Source organism: Podarcis erhardii, assembly GCF_964252035.2.
Source record: "Podarcis erhardii genome assembly, chromosome: 6".
Lineage (NCBI taxonomy): Eukaryota > Metazoa > Chordata > Lepidosauria > Squamata > Lacertidae > Podarcis > Podarcis erhardii.
This window is the reverse complement of record NC_138510.1, coordinates 53,603,653-53,624,471: the sequence shown is the minus strand read 5'-3', so window position 1 is coordinate 53,624,471 and position 20,819 is coordinate 53,603,653. Positions and strand designations below refer to the sequence as shown.

At 43.0% G+C, this 20,819-nt stretch overlaps 1 protein-coding gene across 3 annotated transcripts in view; it reads left to right on the top strand.

The window, feature by feature from the left end:
- LOC309345255 (phosphatidylinositol 3-kinase regulatory subunit gamma) overlaps positions 1-20,819 on the top strand; it is a 252,879-nt gene that overhangs the window by 410 nt on the left and 231,650 nt on the right. For all 3 annotated transcript variants that reach the window (XM_081868238.1, XM_081868236.1, XM_081868237.1), the window contains exons 2-4: positions 401-1,143; positions 17,755-17,850; positions 18,353-18,430. In XM_081868238.1, the coding sequence (XP_081724364.1) occupies positions 825-1,143; positions 17,755-17,850; positions 18,353-18,430 (493 nt within the window). In that variant the 5' untranslated portion in view covers positions 401-824. The remainder of the gene's footprint in view (positions 1-400; positions 1,144-17,754; positions 17,851-18,352; positions 18,431-20,819) is intronic.

Below are 20,819 nucleotides of genomic sequence, written 5' to 3'. Positions count from 1 at the left end.
TTTGGGCTGTGGTCCAATAAACCTGTGGAGGTGTTGGTTGGGGTGGGGGAGCTTCTTTCTGGGGTTTATTTCGAAAGACGTTCTCTGCTTGCTCTTCGGTGGTTGTAGGTTCTTCTCTCAAGCACGCTGAGCTTTTTGGGGTTGGGTCAGAGGTGGGAAAATGCATTTGCACCCTTACAAGGTTACCAGCTGGCCAGAAACAGGTGTTAAGAGACGGGACCACCCTTCTCATGTGCCTTTAACAGCAGCTTCATCTGGCTTTTCACAGCCTGGTGTGGAGAAAAAAATCATTTTCGGGAGATCCTCATGAAGCCATCCTTAAAAGGCACAGCTACAGAGACTGACTGAAAAGCTGGCAACTCAGTGTCTTTATGAAATCATTAATGTCACTGTCTTACAGCAGAAGGCGCTGCCAAGGAATCTGCTGTTGATACCAGACTTGGAATCAGCAACTGCCTGAACAGAGAAAGGAGGAGTCCTGCCGTTTTTTGGGTTCTCTGCCTCATTAAGTTTTTCAGCTGGGAACTGGCGGTACTTGTAAAGATGACCGCAGATTGATGGCCTGAGTTTTGCAGACAGTTGAGCCCTCAGGGTTTGCTTGCTTCTGACATCATTCCTTTATGAAACAAGGAGTTGTGCTCAGGGAGTTGAAACCAGGGGGAGCCAGTGGAAGGGCTACAAGTTTTTGCTTTTAAAAACCCAGGCAACTGCAGTTCTCTATCCCAGCCCCTAGTTACCTCCTTCCATCTTCTCCCAATGCCTGTGAGGATGCACATGACTGTCAAGTTTTTGATGTAACTCTGGAGCCTCCCAGCTTTCTAGCCATGGCCTCAGTGGATGGATTGCAGTACCGTGCTCTTTATGAATATAAGAAGGATCGGGAGGAAGACCTGTCTCTCTGTCCCGGAGACCTGCTCACCGTCAACAGGGCAGGGCATGCCTGTGTGGACTATAAGGAAGGGGATGAGAGAAACCCCCAAGGCTGGCTTAATGGCTTCAATGAACGTACCAAGGAATGGGGAGATTTCCCAGGCACTTACGTCGAGTACTTGGGTCCTGTGAGGATTGTGGCTGCCACGCCTAAATCAAGGCCCAGACCACTGCCACCAATGCCAACTGGGGCACCTTCCAGTAACTTATGGGGTGAGTTCATATATATATATTTCAAATGAAGTGTTTCTGTATGAGGCAGTTTTCCAGAATTATGGCAGTATTTCCTAACAGTGTGTCCTTCTGCAGCAATCTGAAGAGGGCTGTGCTCTCTAACTAGTTGGCCTTGAGCCATGCACCGAAGTTCATAGGACTTTCTCAAGCTCGACTTCCGTTGTCTGTGCACATCACTCCATTAATGGGAGCAGGGGGAATGTGCGTTCCCAAGAAACTTTCCCTGTTGAAATGTTGGCTTTGCTACTGAAGTGAGGCTTTCTTGAAAGCCCTATGATTTTACAGTTTATGGATGGTGTGGTCTGAGAGCCACGTTCTCCCAGAGCGTGATGTGTGTGAACCACTCGGGAATTTGAAGCAGGGCAGGCCAATTTTCCAGCTGGCATGTCTCTTTTTGTGTGCAGGGTAATCATTTTCATGTGAGCAGCAAGTCACATGGCTAGCCAGATATGTGGATGCCTGTGCTGATGGTTGGGAACAATGTGTTTATACTGGGATGGGAATGGGGGGGGGATTAGGAAGCCACTTCTGGCTTTTGTTTTTATGAGAAATGAGGCTGACATTCTGAAATGTTCCATCTCTTTGAATTGTCCAGATGACTTATATTAAAAAAGTCTGCTGTTAATTAAAGGAAGGGCCAGCAGTGCATCTTCATTTGAAATATCTACAGAGGATCTTGAGGGCCATTTGAGAAGACAGAATCTGGGAGGTGACTACTTCAGACCCAAGTGTTGCTGAAGGGAGTACAGACTTTGCAGACACATTTTACCCTGGGGGAGCTGTGCTCTTCAAATCAGTACTCCAGCCATGGGATTGATAATGATCTATAAGATCACATGCATGAGAGAAAATCGTTTCCACAATTATTTTTATTTTTTCAATGTATAGTCCAAATTATGATTGACAAGTTGTGCCCCAAAAGCTGCACGTAGCTGTAAATTCTCTTTGGACAGGTATAGCTTTTATTTTATTTTTTCAGTATCGACATCTGTACCCTTTGTGATTGTAGGAATAAATTGAGTATGTTTGGTGGCAAAGGAAAAAAGCGGGGGGATGGCCTTTGGTGTTAAGCAACAAGTTGCTTACCTTTGTTGGAGCTGAGGGATGTTATTGCAAAATATATCAGCTAATGGTAAGTCTGTGTTTTAACTTGTGGATTCATACAGTCCTTTTTTTGCTACTTGCACCGTGGCAGGGACCTGAAGAGAGAGTGAGTGGATAGAGACACAGTTGGGACTACCTAAGGGCATTTGTAGATAGCATGGTCTGTGTTAATTCAGCACTTAGCTCTTTGCACTCATGAAAACCAGGTCTAACCCAGGGTTAGAAGACCCCTGCAAATGTGCTGGCAGTAAGCTGCGCACTGTGGCCAATGTGAACTCCATAATGCAGAGCAGACAGATGGGCAATTGGCCCAGGCCCACCAAATCCTTTGGAATTGCTTGTATCATTTTTATTTTATTTATCCTTCTCTTCCGCCCACGGAACACCCAGAGAGGATTACAAACCAGGGGTGGGAGAGCAATATGTTAAAACAATAGTATAATAAAATGCAACATCATAACCACTCAAGGCCCACACATTTTTCTTCCCCAACTCACGTACACCACATAAATATGAGCTAAAGTCTCCTATTTCCTGCATAGAATTTCCATGGTAGATATAGATGTGCTTCAGCTACAAGTTAGCAGGTGTATAAAGTTAGGTGTTTGTGCCCATTAAAATCTTACATGAAACAGCCTTTAGAACAGGGGTGGTGGTGTGTATGCAGTGACTATGGACTTTCAGGCTGCTAGGTTTTGTATGAAAAACGTACAGTGTGTATTGCTAGGCGGGGAGCGTGCAGAAGGGCAGAGAAACTGTCTAAACAGGAGTATTTGGTGGAGCTAATGATTTTGAAGCGGCTCCAGTATTTAATCAGAGCCATTGCAGCTGTGTTGATCCCATGGAATAAAATAGTCAGAGCGGTGAGGCAATACCTTTTATTGGACCAAGCAAAACTCAATATAAGAAACACATTCAGGTTAACACAGCCCTATTCTTCTTATGCAGGCATATAGACAAGAGTGAAAGATGAACATTATACTCCCAGGCTGACGTTAACCCGTTAGAGTTGCGTTGACAACAAAGGCATAGAATGTTTAACTTTAGAAGAGAGGAAACTTTCCTGTCCCTTGTTTTGCAAATCTTCACCTGGTTTATGGCACAATCTTATACCTGTTTACTTATAGGTAAGTCACACTGATTTCAGTGAGACTTCCCAGGTAAGTGGATATAGGGCTGCAACCGTAAATTCATCCTGGGCATGTAATTTGTGGTGCGTATACTAGCCACATGGCAAATCACCCTATTGCTGAGGATGTGAATCTTAAAAAGAATTTATTGCTTGGCCTTGGACTCTGAATGGGAGGGGGGCGTTACTGGTTTGTTTGTTTGAGAGTGGGGCCCTAAGCTATAGCTTGTTTAGCTTATACGTAAATCCGGCGCTGCATATTTATGATGTTTCGGGGCTACTTCTGTGTTTGGTGTCGCTTGGACACCTGTAAACCATTTCCTTCCCTTTACCTTTTAATTTGTATACCGCCTTTCTATATTACTAAACACAAGGCAGTTTACAGCAACAAAATATACAACAAAGAACACACACTTTATCCCATCCAATAAAAAGAAATCATAACAAAATAACTTTAAAATGGAACGACTTATATCAAATAAATATTCAATCATCCATTAGAATATAATAGTACACAGTAAAATTAACTCTCAGAACATCAGCAAATAATAATTAAACAGAATTTCACTCTTAACAATTATAATAATTACTAAACTATTATCAATAAAAATAACAATGCATAAAATGCCACAATGCTTACAAAACCATGTAAAAGGATCAAATTGAGAAACAAAGACATACAACTGATAAAACTTTTTTAAAAAAAAAATCACTGAACTCTTCTTTTCACAGCTGTTTCTGCTGTTCTTAAATCTATGGCCAGCTCAGCTGGGCTTAATTGCAAGTGGGGAAGGCGAGGCTCTTCTTCTTTGCACTTCCTTACTGAGGAAGCTGACTTCTGCTCAATTATTTTAGAGTTCTTATAGGGTTTTTTGGGGGTGGGACTTTTCTAAACAACTTCCGGCCAGGAGTACTGTGGACAGCAGGTTTGAGTTCCTTTGTCATTTTATGAAACATCAGTTGCTGCCTGTAATAAGTATGCCTTGAACTGATAATTCCTAGTCATGTTGATGTGGCGGAAGAGCAGGATTAGGTCCTTAATGTATGCTGCTTTCAGGAATATGAACAAACTTAGTTAGTCTCTAAGGTGCTACTGGACAATTAATTTTTATCCCCCCCCCCCACTGCGTCAGACCAACACAGGCTACCTACCTGAATTCATTAATATAGTTATTTTCAGATGAAGTGTTGGTGTGTATACAATTCTGTTAAATAATCAATGCCACAAACTTAGGGTACCCTGGGCAGTCAGTAAAAAGATTCAGGAAGTCTCTTATTAGAATATCCGTAGTTAAACAGGACTACACTTTTGCTGTTTCTTTTTCTAACCCTGTAGTTAGAAAAATCTGGGAGGAAGCTCCATTGAATTCAGTGGGGCTTACTTCTGAGTAGACCTATATTGTATTGTTATAGAAACTTTGCTTTGTAAAAACAACAACGCTGTATTAAATGAGAAAGGATCGTATTGGATTCCCAGCTGAATACGTAATTAAATAGAGCAGAATATTGACGTAATAAGTTGTATTCAGTGTAGCATTAAGTGAATATTTTAATATTGCCCATAGATGCCAGTGTCTGTACTGGTTCTCATCTAGTGCTTTTAACAGTAACTTCATACATTGGAATTCAGCCAATTAAACTTTCTTTTAGGTGCAACTAAAGTGAAGGGGAAAGCTTAATTAATTTGTGCATGTCAGACTGCTGCTCCTTAAAGTTGACAAATCTTAGTCTGCTTGATGTTTCCCCTTCCAGCTAGATATCATCTGGTCCAGAACTAAATTGCAGCGCAAGGCCACTGGCTCTGTTGTTGCCTGGGAATTTAAGGATGCTCAATTGATTGCCCGTTTTATTTGTTGGGTTGCTAAGCCCAATATGGAGTGTCTAAGACAGGTGACAGGAATTGATGGACTGCTTTAAGGTTATGGATTCCTCCTTGTGAAGAGTGGAGTCTGTAACAGTTTCACTTTTATAATGCATTATTAATATCTTGCCTATTGCTAAGCACAATGCTGTTGTCTGATCAAAGGTAGTTTGCAGAGGATTATGAAGAGTTTTGGCCAAGGGGGAAGACAGGATAACTGGAAGTGTGAAACTGCTTTTTGTTTTCATCACCTCATTCTCTCTGCAAAATTTTGACTCTCTTGCTGATTATGCATCAGCTGTTTTATCATGCACTTGGTTTTGTTGTACTTAAATTGATTTTATTGTATTTATAGTTGTTTTACCATGAGCTGTTTTGGAGCAGGAGGCTTCCCAGGGACAAAAGGTGGAATATAAGTGTCCTTAATATCTATATTTATATCTATATCATCTCCACACACACTTATATAAGCTTCTGTTAATTCTTCACAGTTCTTGGATGCTTTTGCCATACAGTACTGCACTCTGAGCATTGGTACTTATTAACTGTTTGAGACTCCGCTAACCCAGAAATAGTGCTTCAGGTTAAGAACTTTGCTTCAGGATGAGAACAGAAATCGTGCTCCAGCGGCAGCAGGAGGCCCCATTAGCTAAAGTGGTGCTTCAGGTTAAGAACAGTTTCAGGTTAAGTACGGACCTCCGGAAGGAATTAAGTACTTAACCCGAGGTACCACTGTATTTTATATTGTTGCTGAGCTGAAAACTGTGTTGCAGTGTTGAGAGAAGTGTAACATTTGATGTTCAGCTATTTTCTGATCCACACCTTAACCTTCAAAGGTGAGGATCAGGTCAGCTTGTATCAGAATGTGTAAAGACTGAAATTCTCAAGCCATCCATTCATCTGAATCATTGCACTTCTCCAGCAGCTCCCCTCTCACAGTGCGCATCCACAGTGCCTTGCTCAAGGCAGCATATGTCTGACACACTTTCTGCCTTGGGCCGTGGTGCTGGTTGAGTCATACCTTTGCTATTGTGAACATATGGAGGAATTCTAATGCTTCATTGGTCACAGAGGTTGTTAATCGAACTGTGAAAAAAGTGGTTCCTAACTGCAGCCAAAGTGGAGACAGCCACAAATTGACCTCAAACTTGAGCTCTCGTCATGATTTTTTTCTCCCTAGAAAAGGATCGCTGAGTTTGGGACCCTGTTCCTCTTTTGAGGGCCACCCGAAAATGTAGCTTTCTTCTGTTCTACACAGTTATTGCCATAGACAGCAGGATGTATGGTGCTAGATGGGCCATTGAGTATATTAAAATATGTGGATAAATAGGCTGTATTTCCCCACCCCCACCTGTTCCAGTATGAGAACCAGTGTGGTGTAGTGGTTAAGTGTGGTAGACTTGTAATCTGGTGAACCAAGTTCGCGTCTCCGCTCCTCCACATGCAGCTGCTGGGTCACCTTGGGCTAGTCACACTTCTTTGAAGTCTCTTAGCCTCACTCACCTCACAGAGTGTTTGTTGTGGGGGGGGCGGAGGGAAAGGAGATTGTTAGCCGCTTTGAGACTCCTTCGGGTAGTGATAAAGCGGGATATCAACTCCAAACTCCTCCTCTTCTTCTCCTCCACTTCTGTTCCTCTAATTCTGTAGTTCTCTTCATCCCCTTACATTCTTTTGCATTTGTACACCTCTTAAGAGTTCACAACCAAATTTTGTGTGTTGGTTCCTGAAACCAAGGAGAAGAGAGTTTAAAACTGTGAGGGCCTTCAGATTTGGAAGAGGAGGGGAAAAAGAGAAGAACAGAATAAGAAACTGTTGGCACTATCAGAAGAACCTAGAAGTACAACAGCCAAAAGTGGAAATTTTTTAAGACGTCCCGAAATACCTTTTGGATCTTAGGTCTAACTACGGAGATTTGGTTGCCCTGCTGAGAAGGAATAAAATCATCTTTAGGTGGGGGTTTCCCCAAGGTCTATTCTTCAGCTTTAAAGGAAGGAAAATAAAAATAAGATCAGTAGAAGACAAAGTAAAGTGTTTGAATAACTACGAAGAAGATCTGCAGAAGGAACTTGGAAAAGAGCTAAGAGCATTGGACAGAAGATCACCAGACAGAGGATTAGAGGATTAGGTGGGAGTTTCCTCAAGGTCTATTCTTCAGCTTTAAAGGAAGGAAAATAAAAATGGAATGTCGACAGAAGAGGCTCTTCTTGACCCAGATCCAAGTCCCAAAAATCAGCAAATTCCTGTGTGAAGAAGTCTATCAAACTTTCCTTCTCCAATTCAGGTAGGGCTCTGATCCTCAAATTCGTCTGTTTTTCTTTAAATTCAATCATAGCAAGTGTCAACTTATGGTCATCAAGTTGCCTCTGTAAGGCTGGGACTCTCTCTCTCACCAATTGTGTTACTTTACATTCAGCAGCAACGGCTTTCTCCCTAGCTTCCTCCGCAGTCTGCCGTATCAAAGTAGATTCCTGTATCAATTTCTGGATTGTTTCTGTATTGATATTCACCTTTTGTCCCAGATTATTTATACTTTCTGTATTTAAGTCAATTTTAATAGTTGCAGCGTCCACTTTTGCATTTGTCACATCTATTTTCTTGTTAAGCTGTTCCAGTGAATCACTTATCTTACTTAATGCAACTGTTAAGGCCTCTTCTGTCGACATTCCTCTTGATTTTAAATATACTGTTACAAAAGCAATAGCGGAAGAAGCAGGGGGGTCTGATATTGAAGCTCTCCTAGATTGCTGCCAAGTCCTCCTAGACCTTAATGTTTTTTCAGGAATTGACTAGTCCGTTTTTTCCTTTCCATTTGCCATAACACTTAACTGATTCAAGGTCAGTCCCAGAGTCTCACAGCTTTTTATCTTGCAGCTGGAAATTCCTCAGCCCAGCTCTTGTAACAGTTTCAAAAGCTTCTTCTAGGGGGAAACAGTTTCTGTTTATATTAGTCAATAATGTCCTCTTTTAAACACAGCTCAAACAATGAAGTTAGTTTCAATTTTCAGTTACTTTTACTCCTTTTTAAAAGCAGACGGAGACAGTAGAAACAATGTATTTCTCTTATTAGCTAGCTGTTACCGAGCGTTCTAATCGCTGTCAGTGAGCCTTCCAAAGAACGTCAGTCCTGCTAGCAGCCCGTTTCCAGGGTCTGAGCGGCGGTATTTTAACTCTCTTCGCTCTCTCCCGCAGGCATATTCAGTTCAGAACTTCCCCCCCTCTTCTCCTGCCTCCAAGGGGGGGTTTAATGTTCTTTACCGATGGAAATTTAGTGCTTTACAATAGGCTTTCCAAGGCTTCAGCTTGCAGCCTCGATGCTTCAGTCTATTTACAAAAGGGGAAGGCGGACTTCCTGTATTGAACCTTCCCGTTACGATACCAAATTAAACTTTTAGAAATCCAATTCTCCTGCTTCAGCTCTACTCACGGGTAATTACTTTAAAATCAAATTGTCCACAGGAAAAAGTCAGCGCTCTCCAGCAACAGCTATGCGCTTCACTCCGTGGAAGAAGCAGACGATTCGATGCACAGCGCCACTCACCCCACGTCGCTCCGGACCCCCGAAACCGGGTTTCCCCGCGAGTAGGGGAGGCGCAAAAGGTGCCCGCCGAATCCCACGCTCACAGGCTTCTCCCGCCTGTGAATTTTTGCGGGTATCCACCTTCGCCGTGACGGCCAGACCCAAATTCCCAGGGGCAAATTCCTCCCGATCAGAGGAATTCAGCCATTACCGGAGGCACCAACCCGGAAGTCTCTATCCCCAGTCACCCTTGCACAGATGCAGGGCTAAAAATAATTCCTAATGAATTAGGACCAAACGTTGTTCATTTCTTCCGTGGCCTTGAAAGCCTCTGCTCTGAGAAGCATTAAAAATGTACTGATTAATTAAATTGAAGGAAAAGTTCTGGGGCTGTGTTTTAATTGACTTGGATAACATTTCAGGAATGCTTGGTTTAGTCCACAGGCTGCAAGGAGCTCTTGTTGGCTCCCTAGAGACATAAGGCTCATCCACACTTCCGCTCTTTCCTTGCCTGGAAACTACAGGTTTGAACCATTTTCCTGCTTGACCCATGCTTTCTAGGCATGGGCCCACTGGTGCCAAAATTTTTGTTGTGAGTGCCTGGCCTCTGCCCCTGCTGCCACCCCCCTCCATCCCTGGGTGGCCACACACCCCTCTACTTTCTCCTCCTCTATCCAGGGCTGCCAAACCATGCCAGATCCTGACAGAGCCGAAGAACTCATGACACACAGCCCTGGTCAGCATTGCCAGTGGTAATGGATGATCAAAGTTCACCTTCCAACAGCATCTGAAACATAGAGAGCAGCCTTCCACCAAGACACCTCCATGCATCTAGCTCAGTGTTGTCAACCCTGACTTACAGCTGTTCTTCAGGGATTTGGCCAGGGATCTTTCCCAGACCTACCTGGAGATATTGGGACTTGAACCTTGGTCCTTCTGTATGCAAGCAGAAGTTCTGCTACTAAGCTACAGCCCTTTTTGGATGGCCACAGTCTCTCACCTCAAATTAAATGTTGGCCTTAGGGCCATTCTTACTTTTTATCACCCCTCCAAAGTACAGGGGTTAAAGGCACCACCATGAATTCCCCAGTCTGGCTTCATTTTGTGTACAGAGGAGATGGTGTGAATAAACCTAGTCAGATCCTTGTTAACAACATATTATTAGTAGCCAGAATGCTTAATTGCCACCAAATCAAACCCAGTAAATTACCTTTTATAATAGAATGGCTAGATAAAACGTGGAGCATGGCAAAAATGGAGAGACCAAAGACTATAGAGACAAAATATTTTGAAGAGAGATCATTTGGAGTGGGGCCTTTTGGTTGCTTTAACATACATTTAAAAAGGGAGCCAAGCAAAGCACTGGCTAGAAGCTGTGCTTCAAAGCCCTGTTGCTCATTCTGGCCGAGGTGAGAAGATGCATTGGGGTGGTGCTGTTATGTTTTATTTATATGCCATACCAACTCCACACAGTTTCAGCATAAGAGTCTGAATCATCTCCCCCTCTGGGAATGGGCTGACTTTGGATCTGCCTCCACTCCTGCAACACTCTGCTATAGGGCCTTGTGAGGACTGCAGCTGTTGGGAACACTGCCAGAGGTAACCTGTGCTGTGCTGCTTTCAGCTGGTGCAGCAGGGATCTCTGCAGTGGTACATGAGTTTTTAGGGGATGTTAGAGATGGATGTGCTGATCTTGCTGTTGATATCCCTATTCTCCACAGGGCTCCTTTCATCCTTCTGTCTAAAAAAAAAAGCCACGCAAGATCATGTAGTTTTTCATTTGCATTGCAGATTTTTTGTTTAAACCACCACAAAATCTGGGTCAGTTTAATGCATTGGCCAGCTTCTGTACTAGCTGTTTCCTTTGGCCTGTACTGATGTTAGGGAAGATTGAAATGTCAGCCTTAACGGTCCATTTCCTGGCTATGTGTGGCTGAAGTCAAAACTCCTTAGTGTTAAGACTTAGGAAGGACCAGGGGGCAAAGGAGGAAGGGGATGCAGTTGCAATGGTTTAACATGCTATTTGCCCAAGACCAATAGAAGCAATCCTGCTGCCTTCCACACCATTCAAGTGGAAAGGGGACATCAATTTACTGCGAAACTCTCTTATTCTGCGTAGTGTCACCTCCTTGGTTGACATTTCTAGATTTTTGCAGCTGTCATGTTAGCACAGAAAATGCTTCAGTGACTAGGCAGCTGGGGAATTAGATCTTATGCTCCAAGGCTCTTAAGCAAACCAGGATAAAAAGGTCCCCATGCACCTCAGGTAAGATGAGGAGGGACTTTGGAAGGTGGGTGTACAACTTTCCTCCAGACTGGTAAAGTTCCCTTTGCCTCTCCTTCTTTACATTGCCACCAACCTCAAATGTAGAGAGTTAAGCTGCATCTTCTGCTAAAGCAGGGATGTGGAATCTATGGTCCTCCAGATCGTGTTTTCAATCTGGGGTCTCCAGATGGTGCTGGACTACAGCTCCCGTCATCCCCAGCCACGTTAGCCAATGGTCAGGATGATGGGAATTGTTTTTTTTTTAAATATTTTTATTAATTTTACAGAATAAAAAAGAACAAAGAATAAAATACAAAAGTTTCATAAATCATATTTCTTTTACAGAATCTTTTGGACTTCCCCACATCTTCCCGAATCTGCATTATTTATAATACCAATTTCAGCATTTTGTTATCTTATTTCATCACTTATTGTATCTTTCATTTTGTCATGTTACCCTTTTCAATATATTTATAACCCAGGATGATGGGAATTGTACCCCAACAACATCCGAGGACCCCAGGTTGAAGAACAGTCATTAGCCAGTCAGATGTCCAACAACATCTGAAAGGCCACAGGTTCCCCATCCCGGGAAGGAACTCAAGGCGGCTAATGGCCAGAATGCTAAATCAGGGTGGCCAAGCCATTCTCAGGCCAAGGGCTGCATTGACCCAGAGTCAACCCTCAGTTGGGTGCTTGTGACTGCATATCAAAATGCAGGTAGCTAAAGTGTAAAAGTGGGCATGGTGAGAACTCCAAAAATCTTTCCCATCACCTACTGTATTCAGTTAAAAAGTAATTTCAAAAATTATATTTTTATTTGGTAGGCTGGGGTCATAAAACATTTGGCATCACAGCAAGGCACCCATGGGAATAGCCAGCAAATTTTAAAAGAAACAAAAATTTTAAAAGAAAAAAAACAGTGTGACAGATGAGGGGGTCTTCCTGGCAAAGCCCCTTTTTGTGGAAGGGTAACCCCCCCGCCCCGTATAATCACAATAGGTTGCTACCTTCAGACTGAAGCTCCTAACAAACTAGCTGTCCAGCTACCTGTCAGGGAACTCTCTATCCAGAGCAGCTCTAGGAAATAATAAAAAGAAAGGAGCCTTAGTTTTACTTTCCCAAAGCCCAGAGGACACCAAATCTTATAGAACCTTGTGAATTCTCCCCAGGAATCATGTGGTAGCTTAACTGTACAGCACGTACAGAAGAATTTAGCAAGAAATTCCAGGAAATATCCTTTTAAACCAATGAAGCCAGATTGTCAGAGCTTGTAAAAAAAGCAAGGCAGCAAAATCACAGTCTTGCACATAGAAAAAACAACAAAAAACACCCATCTGACTGAGCTGGTTACATTTTAACTGCTTGCCTGGCTGAATTTAACCAATTTCGGCCTCTTTCGTAGTTCTTTCGTTACACTCTCAGATTCACGGGATTGCCCTGGGGGGTGGGGGAAAGATCCCTGAAAGATCATTAAATTGCATTTGGGGAAAGAAAGGAAAAACCAGTACAGTGTTGCTTTGCAAATGAAAGGGGCTTCAGTGTGGCTTGCACCCAGGAAAAGGAGCGCTGGTGCTTTTACTGGCCTTGTATAGCTCACGACCCGTGCCGATTTCAGCTACCATGGCCGGGCATCTGGCTGTATCCTGCCCAGTTAGAGCTCCCTTTCTGCCCCCTCCTTTCCCTGGGGGCCTGGTGTCCTTGGCAGCCTTCCCTCCCTGCCCAGCTGCTCATGGCAAAGGTGTGAAGAGAAGCATCTCCTTCCGCCCATCCAGCTGTCAGAAAAGAGCCAATGAAACCAAAGAGTACAAACAAACTTGACCCAGTTTTGACAGGCAGGGTTTTACAAGAGGAGTTGCTTCAAACCAACACATAATAAAATGGGGTTTTAGTTCAACTAAAATTCCATCATTAGAGATTTCCCCCTTCCTTTAGAACACACTTCTCCTAACTTGTGAAAAGGCCATTGCTTTAGGCACATGGAAAAATGGCATTGCTGAGTTTGTGTTGAGTGAGCTGCTTGCACACCAATGTGCCTACCACTGTCCCTAAAACTTGCCAGCTCTTGAGGTTTGACCCATTTTTTTTTTATTTCAGCATTTGATCTTTAGTTTTAGGATTGTTTTGATGGAAATCCAGATTCAACCAAAGCTGAATCCTTGGGCTTTGGCCAAAGCCTTATTCATGAGAACCTGGACACATAGGAGCTTGCAGTACACTCTGCACATTATTCTTCTGGGCACACAGTGTCCACTTTTCCAGTGTCTTCTCACTGCTGATCAGCATGAAAAAGCCAGTGCTGTCAGGCTATGTGTGGCTGGTGTAGAAACTGGTGACACTTTCCTCTGTGTATGGATTAGGACCATGTTACCAATCTGCATTTCAACATGGTACCAGAGGTACTGTGAATCAACCCTAAGGTGAGCCAGGATCAAGGTTTCATGGAGTACTGTGTGGCATTTGTTTCAGACAGCAAATTAGTTTGTTGGCAAATGGCAAAACTGGATTTTTTAGGGCACTGCAATTAACAGGATTATAACAGGATTATAACAAGTGTACAAAGGAAGACCTACATAAGAAAAAACACCTTTGGCATTCCTGGAGGGAGAGTCATTCCATTTATTTGGTTGCACAATAAAACATCAACAGTAAAAGTAATTACAAACATTTAATATATAAAATGTCAAGGGTGCTTCCCAGCCAAGGCAGATAATTAAGTATTTATTCTCTATAGCTCTGGATATCTATGCACACCAATCTCATGGCTAGGCAGCTATTCCCAGCCCTGCACTCTAGGGAGCATTTGCAGCAACAGGGGGCCAGTCTCACACCACCAGCTTATGTACCTTCCCCCAACAGATGCACACAGCCAGAAACTACGCCTGCATGGAAACTTTCTCTGTGCCTCCCATTTCAATTCCCTCCTGGCTCTGGGAGACAGTGGTGCAGGAATGGGTGGGGAAACACTGGGCCCTTCACTTGCCTGACCTACCTCTTCCTCCAGCTCTGAAGTTTCCCCTGCCTCTGATCCTTGCCTCCCGGCTCATGCAGATCCCCACAAACCACTGCCCCCCTCCCACGTTAGACTTCAGCCCCCCTTGCTCCAGGGCACACTCGTCAGGGGCCCGCCAGTCCCTCACATCAAATGATGGAAACAGTTGAATTATAGAAACTCTAGGCAGTTGATTGGGGGATATCTTAGTACACTGCAAGTGTAAAGTGATGCACATTGGTGAGGAAAAATGTAACTCACATAAACACTAGTGTAGCCTGAACTGGCAGTGAATGAGCAGGAGAAAAGAGCTTGGGGTCATTGTGGATAATTTGATGAAAATGTTAACCCAGTGTGTGGCAGCTGTGGAAAATACAAATTCCATGTTAGCGATAATTAGGAAAGGGGTGGAAAATAAAACTGCCAATATCCTAATGTCATATTATAAATCCATGGCGTACACCTGGAACGCTGTGTACATTTCTGGGAGCCTCTCCTCAAAGGAGATATTGTGGCGCTGGAAAAGGTTCAGGAAAAAGGAACAAATATTTGTGTGTTTTTAGTTTAGGAAAGAGGAGACATTATATAGGTGTATAAAATTATGTATTATGCTGCAGAAGCGGTGGCAGAGAGGTTTTTCTTTTCCTCTTTAAATATTAAAACCTGGTGTCATTAAGGGAAGCTGAAAGTTGGAATGTTCAAGTCCTCTTCACACATTCCATCACTTGGCTGTGGAATTTGTTGCCCTAAGGCAGAGTGATGGCCAACAACTTGGATGGCCTGAAAGGGTGGGATATACAAATGCATGGAGCATAAGGCTGTGAATGTCTACCAGCCACAGTAGCATTCTCCTAGTGCCAGAAGTCATATGCCTCTGAACGCTAGTTGCTGGGAATCGCAAGAAGGAAGAGTGCTGTTGCGCTCATGTCCTGCTTTCAGGCTTCCCACAGGCATCTGGTTGGCTACTGTGAGAACAGGATGCTGGATTAGATGGTCCTTTGGCAGGCGGCGCTGTGGGTTAAACCACAGAGCCTAGGGCTTGCCGATCAGAAAGTCAGCGGTTCGAATCCCCGCGACAGGGTGAGCTGCCGTTGCTTGGTCCCAGCTCCTGCCAACCTAGCAGTTCAAAAGCATGAAGTGCAAGTAGATAAATAGGTACTGCTCTGCCGGGAAGGTAAATAGCATTTCCGTGCGCTCTGGTTCACCAGAAGCGGCTTAGTCATGCTGGCCACATGACCCGAAAGCTGTACGCCGGCTCCCTCAGTCAGTAAAGCGAGATGAGCGCTACAACCCCAGAGTCATTCGCAACTGGACCTAATGGTCAGGGGTCTCTTTACCTTCACCTGGCCTGACCTAGCGTAGTTTCCACTCCCCACCCCACCCCCCGAAGGTGCTACAGAGAGGAAGCAAAAGTGTGTGAAGAGTAAGAAATGATAGTCAGGTATCAGGTTGCCAGACAGTAGTTTCCTACTACGTGCCAGTTTCGTGGGAAATAAACCCTTATTCATTTATTTTTATTACTTGAAATATTTATATATACACCATATTTCACTGGGACTAGTTACAGGATGTTTTATGCAATTAAAATATCAAAGCAACACACACACACACACACACACACACACACACACACTTACTTTTATTTATTGTTGATGGCTATTTTAGTTACCTGTTTTTTCATGTTGTAAGCTGCCCTGAGCATGGTTTTATCTATGGAAAGTCAGCATACAAATAAAAGGATGTATGTATACATTTATGAATACATATGTGTGTGTGTGCAACTGCAGCTACTTTGTAACTGTTGACTGTAATCATTTATTTCTGCTGGAATTGTTTTCTGGTTTTCAGAGGTAGCTTTCACTTTTGCACTTGCCAATAGGAGTCAGCTCAAATATATTCAAAGCACAAATGTTTGTTTAAGCTCTTATATTGCTTTTCTGATTCTTTGCCCGTTTCAAAGTTGGAAGAATTGCAGCGTCCCGTTTTGCAGGGTTGTAGAGAATTGTGCAGTAGACCACATCCTTTGCACACTTACCTGAACCTAATTAGACTTAGTTTAGAGTAGACACTGAAAGAACTTCTTTTACAATCTCTTGCATCATTCACCACAGCAAATCAAATACACGGGAATGGATTTGGAGCGACTCAGTGCTGCTCTATGAACACTAAGACTGCAAATTGCAACTCCTGCATTTCCTGATGCAGAAAATGAGGCAACTCTAGTTTTTGCTGACCATTCCCACTTCACTCCTAATGTCTGCTCTTCCCACACATCATGCTGTTGACACCCACAGAGTCCAGCTCAAGACAGTGATGCACTGAAGAGAGTTACAAATATAAACATGAATGTACAGGATCTACTTCTTAATATTTTTGTAACAATTTCTAGAGCGGTAGCCTTGTTAGTTTGTTGCAGCAAAAGTCTAGTCTGGTGGCACCTTAAAGATTTATTATTTACACATTTAAATTTATTACAGTATGATGATTTGCTCGTCAAGGTATCATAAGACACTTGGGTATTTTTGTGTACCTGACAGACTCTGCTGTGCAAAGCTGCTGCAGAGATGAGCTCACTTTGGGTTTTATAATGTAAGGAGCCCTTGTCCAAGCGCTGATGTCCATAATTCCAGCTTCAAATACCAGATGAGATTCCGATGCTGTCCATTTTATCGCTTCTTCGGGACTGGAACAGGACTCTGATTTTTGTGGTTTTAGGGCCATCTGCTGGCCAGGATTCATGCTCATAAATGTGCAATAGTCACAGTTTGGGAAACCTGCACAGGAAAGTCAGGTCCATGTTTTGGAGATCTGGAGCTATGAAGCAGATTTTCTGTAGCTTGCTTAAATACATATTAGAATTGGGAGACCATCTGTATCCACATGCTTTCTCCCCCCAAAAAAAGTTCATTTAAAAAAACTACAGACAAAAAAACTTCAGACGCAGTGTAGTTTTCCTGACAACCACAGCAAAGAAAAAACCCACAATATATATTGTACATAGATTGTGCCTTTTAAGATAAGAGTACGGTATAACAAAATCCATGATAAACAATAGCTTAAAAATACAGAGAACACAGACTTTTTGATGATAGAATATAGTGTGATGCAATGAGAGTCTTGGGAAATTAATAAGAGTCTGGGTGATACAATGTCATTTAATGTAAAGAATTACTATCTGAAGCTGCTTTTTTCCTGCTTCCTCCTTGGCATCATGTCTATTAGATTATCAGCTTGTGGATGGGGCCATTGTTGCTTTTAAATTTTTGTACAGCACTTAAAAACTTTAGCCATTTTATAAATAATAATAAAAATAGTTTTTAATTTTTTTAAAAAGAGTGATCCGACAAAGGTGGGGGAAAGTGAGACACTCAAGTGACTTGCTCAAACTACATGATAATTTTCTGTTCTTCTAAACTCAATGGCATGCAAGTGAATTGTGACTAGTGAGGGATGTTGGGAGTTGTAGCCCAGCAACACCTAGAGGAGGGTCGCAGGTTCTCTACCTTTCCTCTGTTCATTCAGTTTAGTAGCTGGAAGTAGCAACCAAATCAATTTTTTTTTTTAAAGATAGTACCTGGCCAGCTAGCACCAAACATATCCTGCAAATTTGAGCCTGTAGGAGACTTTGACAATTTTGCTGCTTGACAGTCCTAGCTTTCATTATGCTGGAATGAGGAGTGTATGAGTTCAACAGTCTTGTTTGCCTCTCTCTTCCTAACAGGACCTCCTGGGCAGATGGAGTTTGTTGACTGGTTAAATCTCCCCGAACAAGCACTGCTGGTTGTAAAGAGACTTGTTGAAGCGTTGGAAAAAGAAGGTATAAGAAAAAACTCTGTTGCTGCTAGATTTCATTGCTGCTGCTGTTTGACATTCCACATCCTAAACTGCTGATCAGTTTATGTTTGCTATTAGTATATATGCAAATTCCAGAGAAGCAGTGGCCTTTGTAAAGAGGAGGCAGCTGGCTCATTATTTCTGCCCCTTTGGACAGTGCCCAGTTGGTTCCCTGCTTTCAGCCCAAGGGCCAGGTCCAACCCAGGCCAACCTTCCAGGGGCCGCATCGTGATAGTGAGCAGTGCTAGAGGCAAAAGTGGACGGGGCCAGAATATTGTGACTGAAATGCAGTTGTTCAAGGAATAAATTATTCAGTTTGTAAAGGGTGTGTGTGTAAATATAATTGGACCCTTTCTCTTGGTGATGTAATTTCACTGCCTGGAACTTCTTCAAGGCCCCCTTGATTAGTTGACCATTTTTGTATGATAAGAAAATCTTACTGTGTGTGTCTCTCCCCCCCCCCCCCATTTCTATTGCATTTACAGGCTTAGATAATGAAGCCCTTTACCAACCACCTCCCAGTTCCTTTTGCGATGCTCAACTCAAGCAGCATCTTCTGACAGGTAAGACATGGCTTTGGGGGTTCTATGCAGAAAGCAGCATTCAAGCAGTAAGGTTCCAAAAAAACCCAAAAAACAAAGTGGAGTTCTCTCCCTGTGGCGAAGAACACAAGCCTTCTTTTTTAAAAAAAATAATAATAATATTTATTAAAGTTTTGAAAGTTACAGAAAAAAAAGAAAAAGAATTAAACATAATGATACAATACAAAGACAAAAATACTACATATACATAACAAAAATAAAACAAAAACAATTGGGGGAAAAAACACATCCAATACTTTCAATGCTATTAACTTTCTTTTACTTGTTTCAACGACCTCCTCACACCTCCCTTTTTTTGTATTCCACTTCAATTAATTGTTTCAGCAAATCCTTTCCATCTTCCTCAATTTTCTGTCATATCATTTAACTTGACAAATTCTAACATTATTTTTTCCTTTAATCCATTTACAATCTATTGTACTTAATTCTTTATAACACTTCTGCTAAAGCCATGTAACTTCATTCCAACATCTTTCTAACATTCCTTAATTTTACAATATTTCTGTAGATAATCTTTAAATTTCTTCCAATCTTCTTCCACCATCTCTTCTCCCTGGTCTCGGATTCTGCCAGTCATTTCCACCAATTCCATGTAGTCCATCAACTTCAACTGCCACTCTTCCCGGGTGGGTAAATCTTGAGTCTTCCAATACTTTGCGATGAGTATTCTTGCTGCTGTTGTTGCATACATAAAAAATGTTCTATCCTTCTTTGGCACCAATTGGCCGACCATGCCCAGGAGAAAGGCCTCTGGTTTCTTCAGGAAGGTATATTTAAATACCTTTTTCATTTCATTATAAATCATCTCCCAGAGAAGAACACAAGCCTTCTGAGTACAGTGGTACCTCGGGTTACATACGCTTCAGGTTACAGACTCCGCTAACCCAGATAATAGTACCTCGGGTTAAGAACTTTGCTTCTGGATGAGAACAGAACTTGTACTCCGGTGGCGCGACGGCAGCAGGAGGCCCCATTAGCTAAAGTGGTGCTTCAGGTTAAGAACAGTTTCAGGTTAAAAACGGACCTCTGGAACGAATTAAGTACTTAACCTGAGGTGCCACTGTATAGGGACCACTTATGAACATGGACCACGAGGAGTTAATGAATGTAGATCTGAATTGTGTAGTGCTTATGAAGTCCTCTGCATTGGGTTAAATTCTATTCTTGGTGCCAGTGCAATCATCAGGGTGATTCTGTCTATCACGCAGAACCTCTTGGGTCACTCTTGTAGCAAGGGGAGCCCACTGCAGGAGCTAAGGGGAGCCCCAGCTGATGAACCACCTCTGTTTCAGCTGAAAAAGCATCAAGGCAAGTTAAGTAGCTGGGTGAGTTTAGCAGCAGGGCAAGGAGGCCAGGGCACACTACTCTGCCCTTCCTCTCCATGACCTAAGCTTCTAATAAAGTAACTCAATAAACTCCGGCCCCCCAAAAAAGCTAGCAGGTGTTGTGGGCTTTCCAGTGTCTTGCACTGTCTGTCATATGTACTGTCATGAGCCTGCAGCACTGTTGGAATCAGGCTTGGATTTGCTGGCTCAGATGGAGAAGGAAGTAGAAACAGAGGGGAGGATTGTGCTGTGGGAACCTGAGTTGGAGGAAGGGAGAACCTCCCCTTCCTGCCCCAATTTCAGCCACTTTGGAAAGCGAAGTGGGCCCTCTCCACCCACTCAGTGGACTCTGGGGCGGGTTCTGGTCAGCCCATGATGGAGGCTGAAAAGGAAGAGGTGACTACAGGACTAGAGATAGAATAGGAGTATAAAGCCTTCACAAATGGGAGCAGACACACCTACCCTGATGCAGCGTGCACTTGCAAGCTCAACATTCCCACAAGGTGAGAGAGTCTCGTGGGGAGTGTACCATGCCTTGTCTTTTAAAACTTGGTGGCAGAGGTGGGGAAGCTTATTGGGACATCTTTGTCACTTCCATCCAGTTCTGAACTTCTTGTCCTGTACCTGAACCCTTGAATCCTGACCCCTGAGCTGGGAGTGGTTCAAAAATGCAATATCAGAAGTTCAAGTGGAGTGTATGGTTCAGATCAGGAGAGGTACTGCCAAGACCAAGAGGATGCCCTCTTTATTATAATTAAAGGTGTGCTAAAAGGGAAATTGCAGAGAAGCTGAATGAATTTTTTTTGCATCTGTCTTCACAGCAGAAGATACAGGGCAGATAGGGATCTGAACTAACTTTGCAGGAAAGGGAGTCTGGGGAACAGAGGAAAACAGTGGTGGCAAGAGGTGAAGTTCTAGGCCTAATAGAGAAAACAAAAACTGACGTATCTCTGGGTCCAGATGTATCCGCCTGAGAGTTCTCAAAGAACTCAAATGTGAAATTGCTGACACACATACACTGTTTG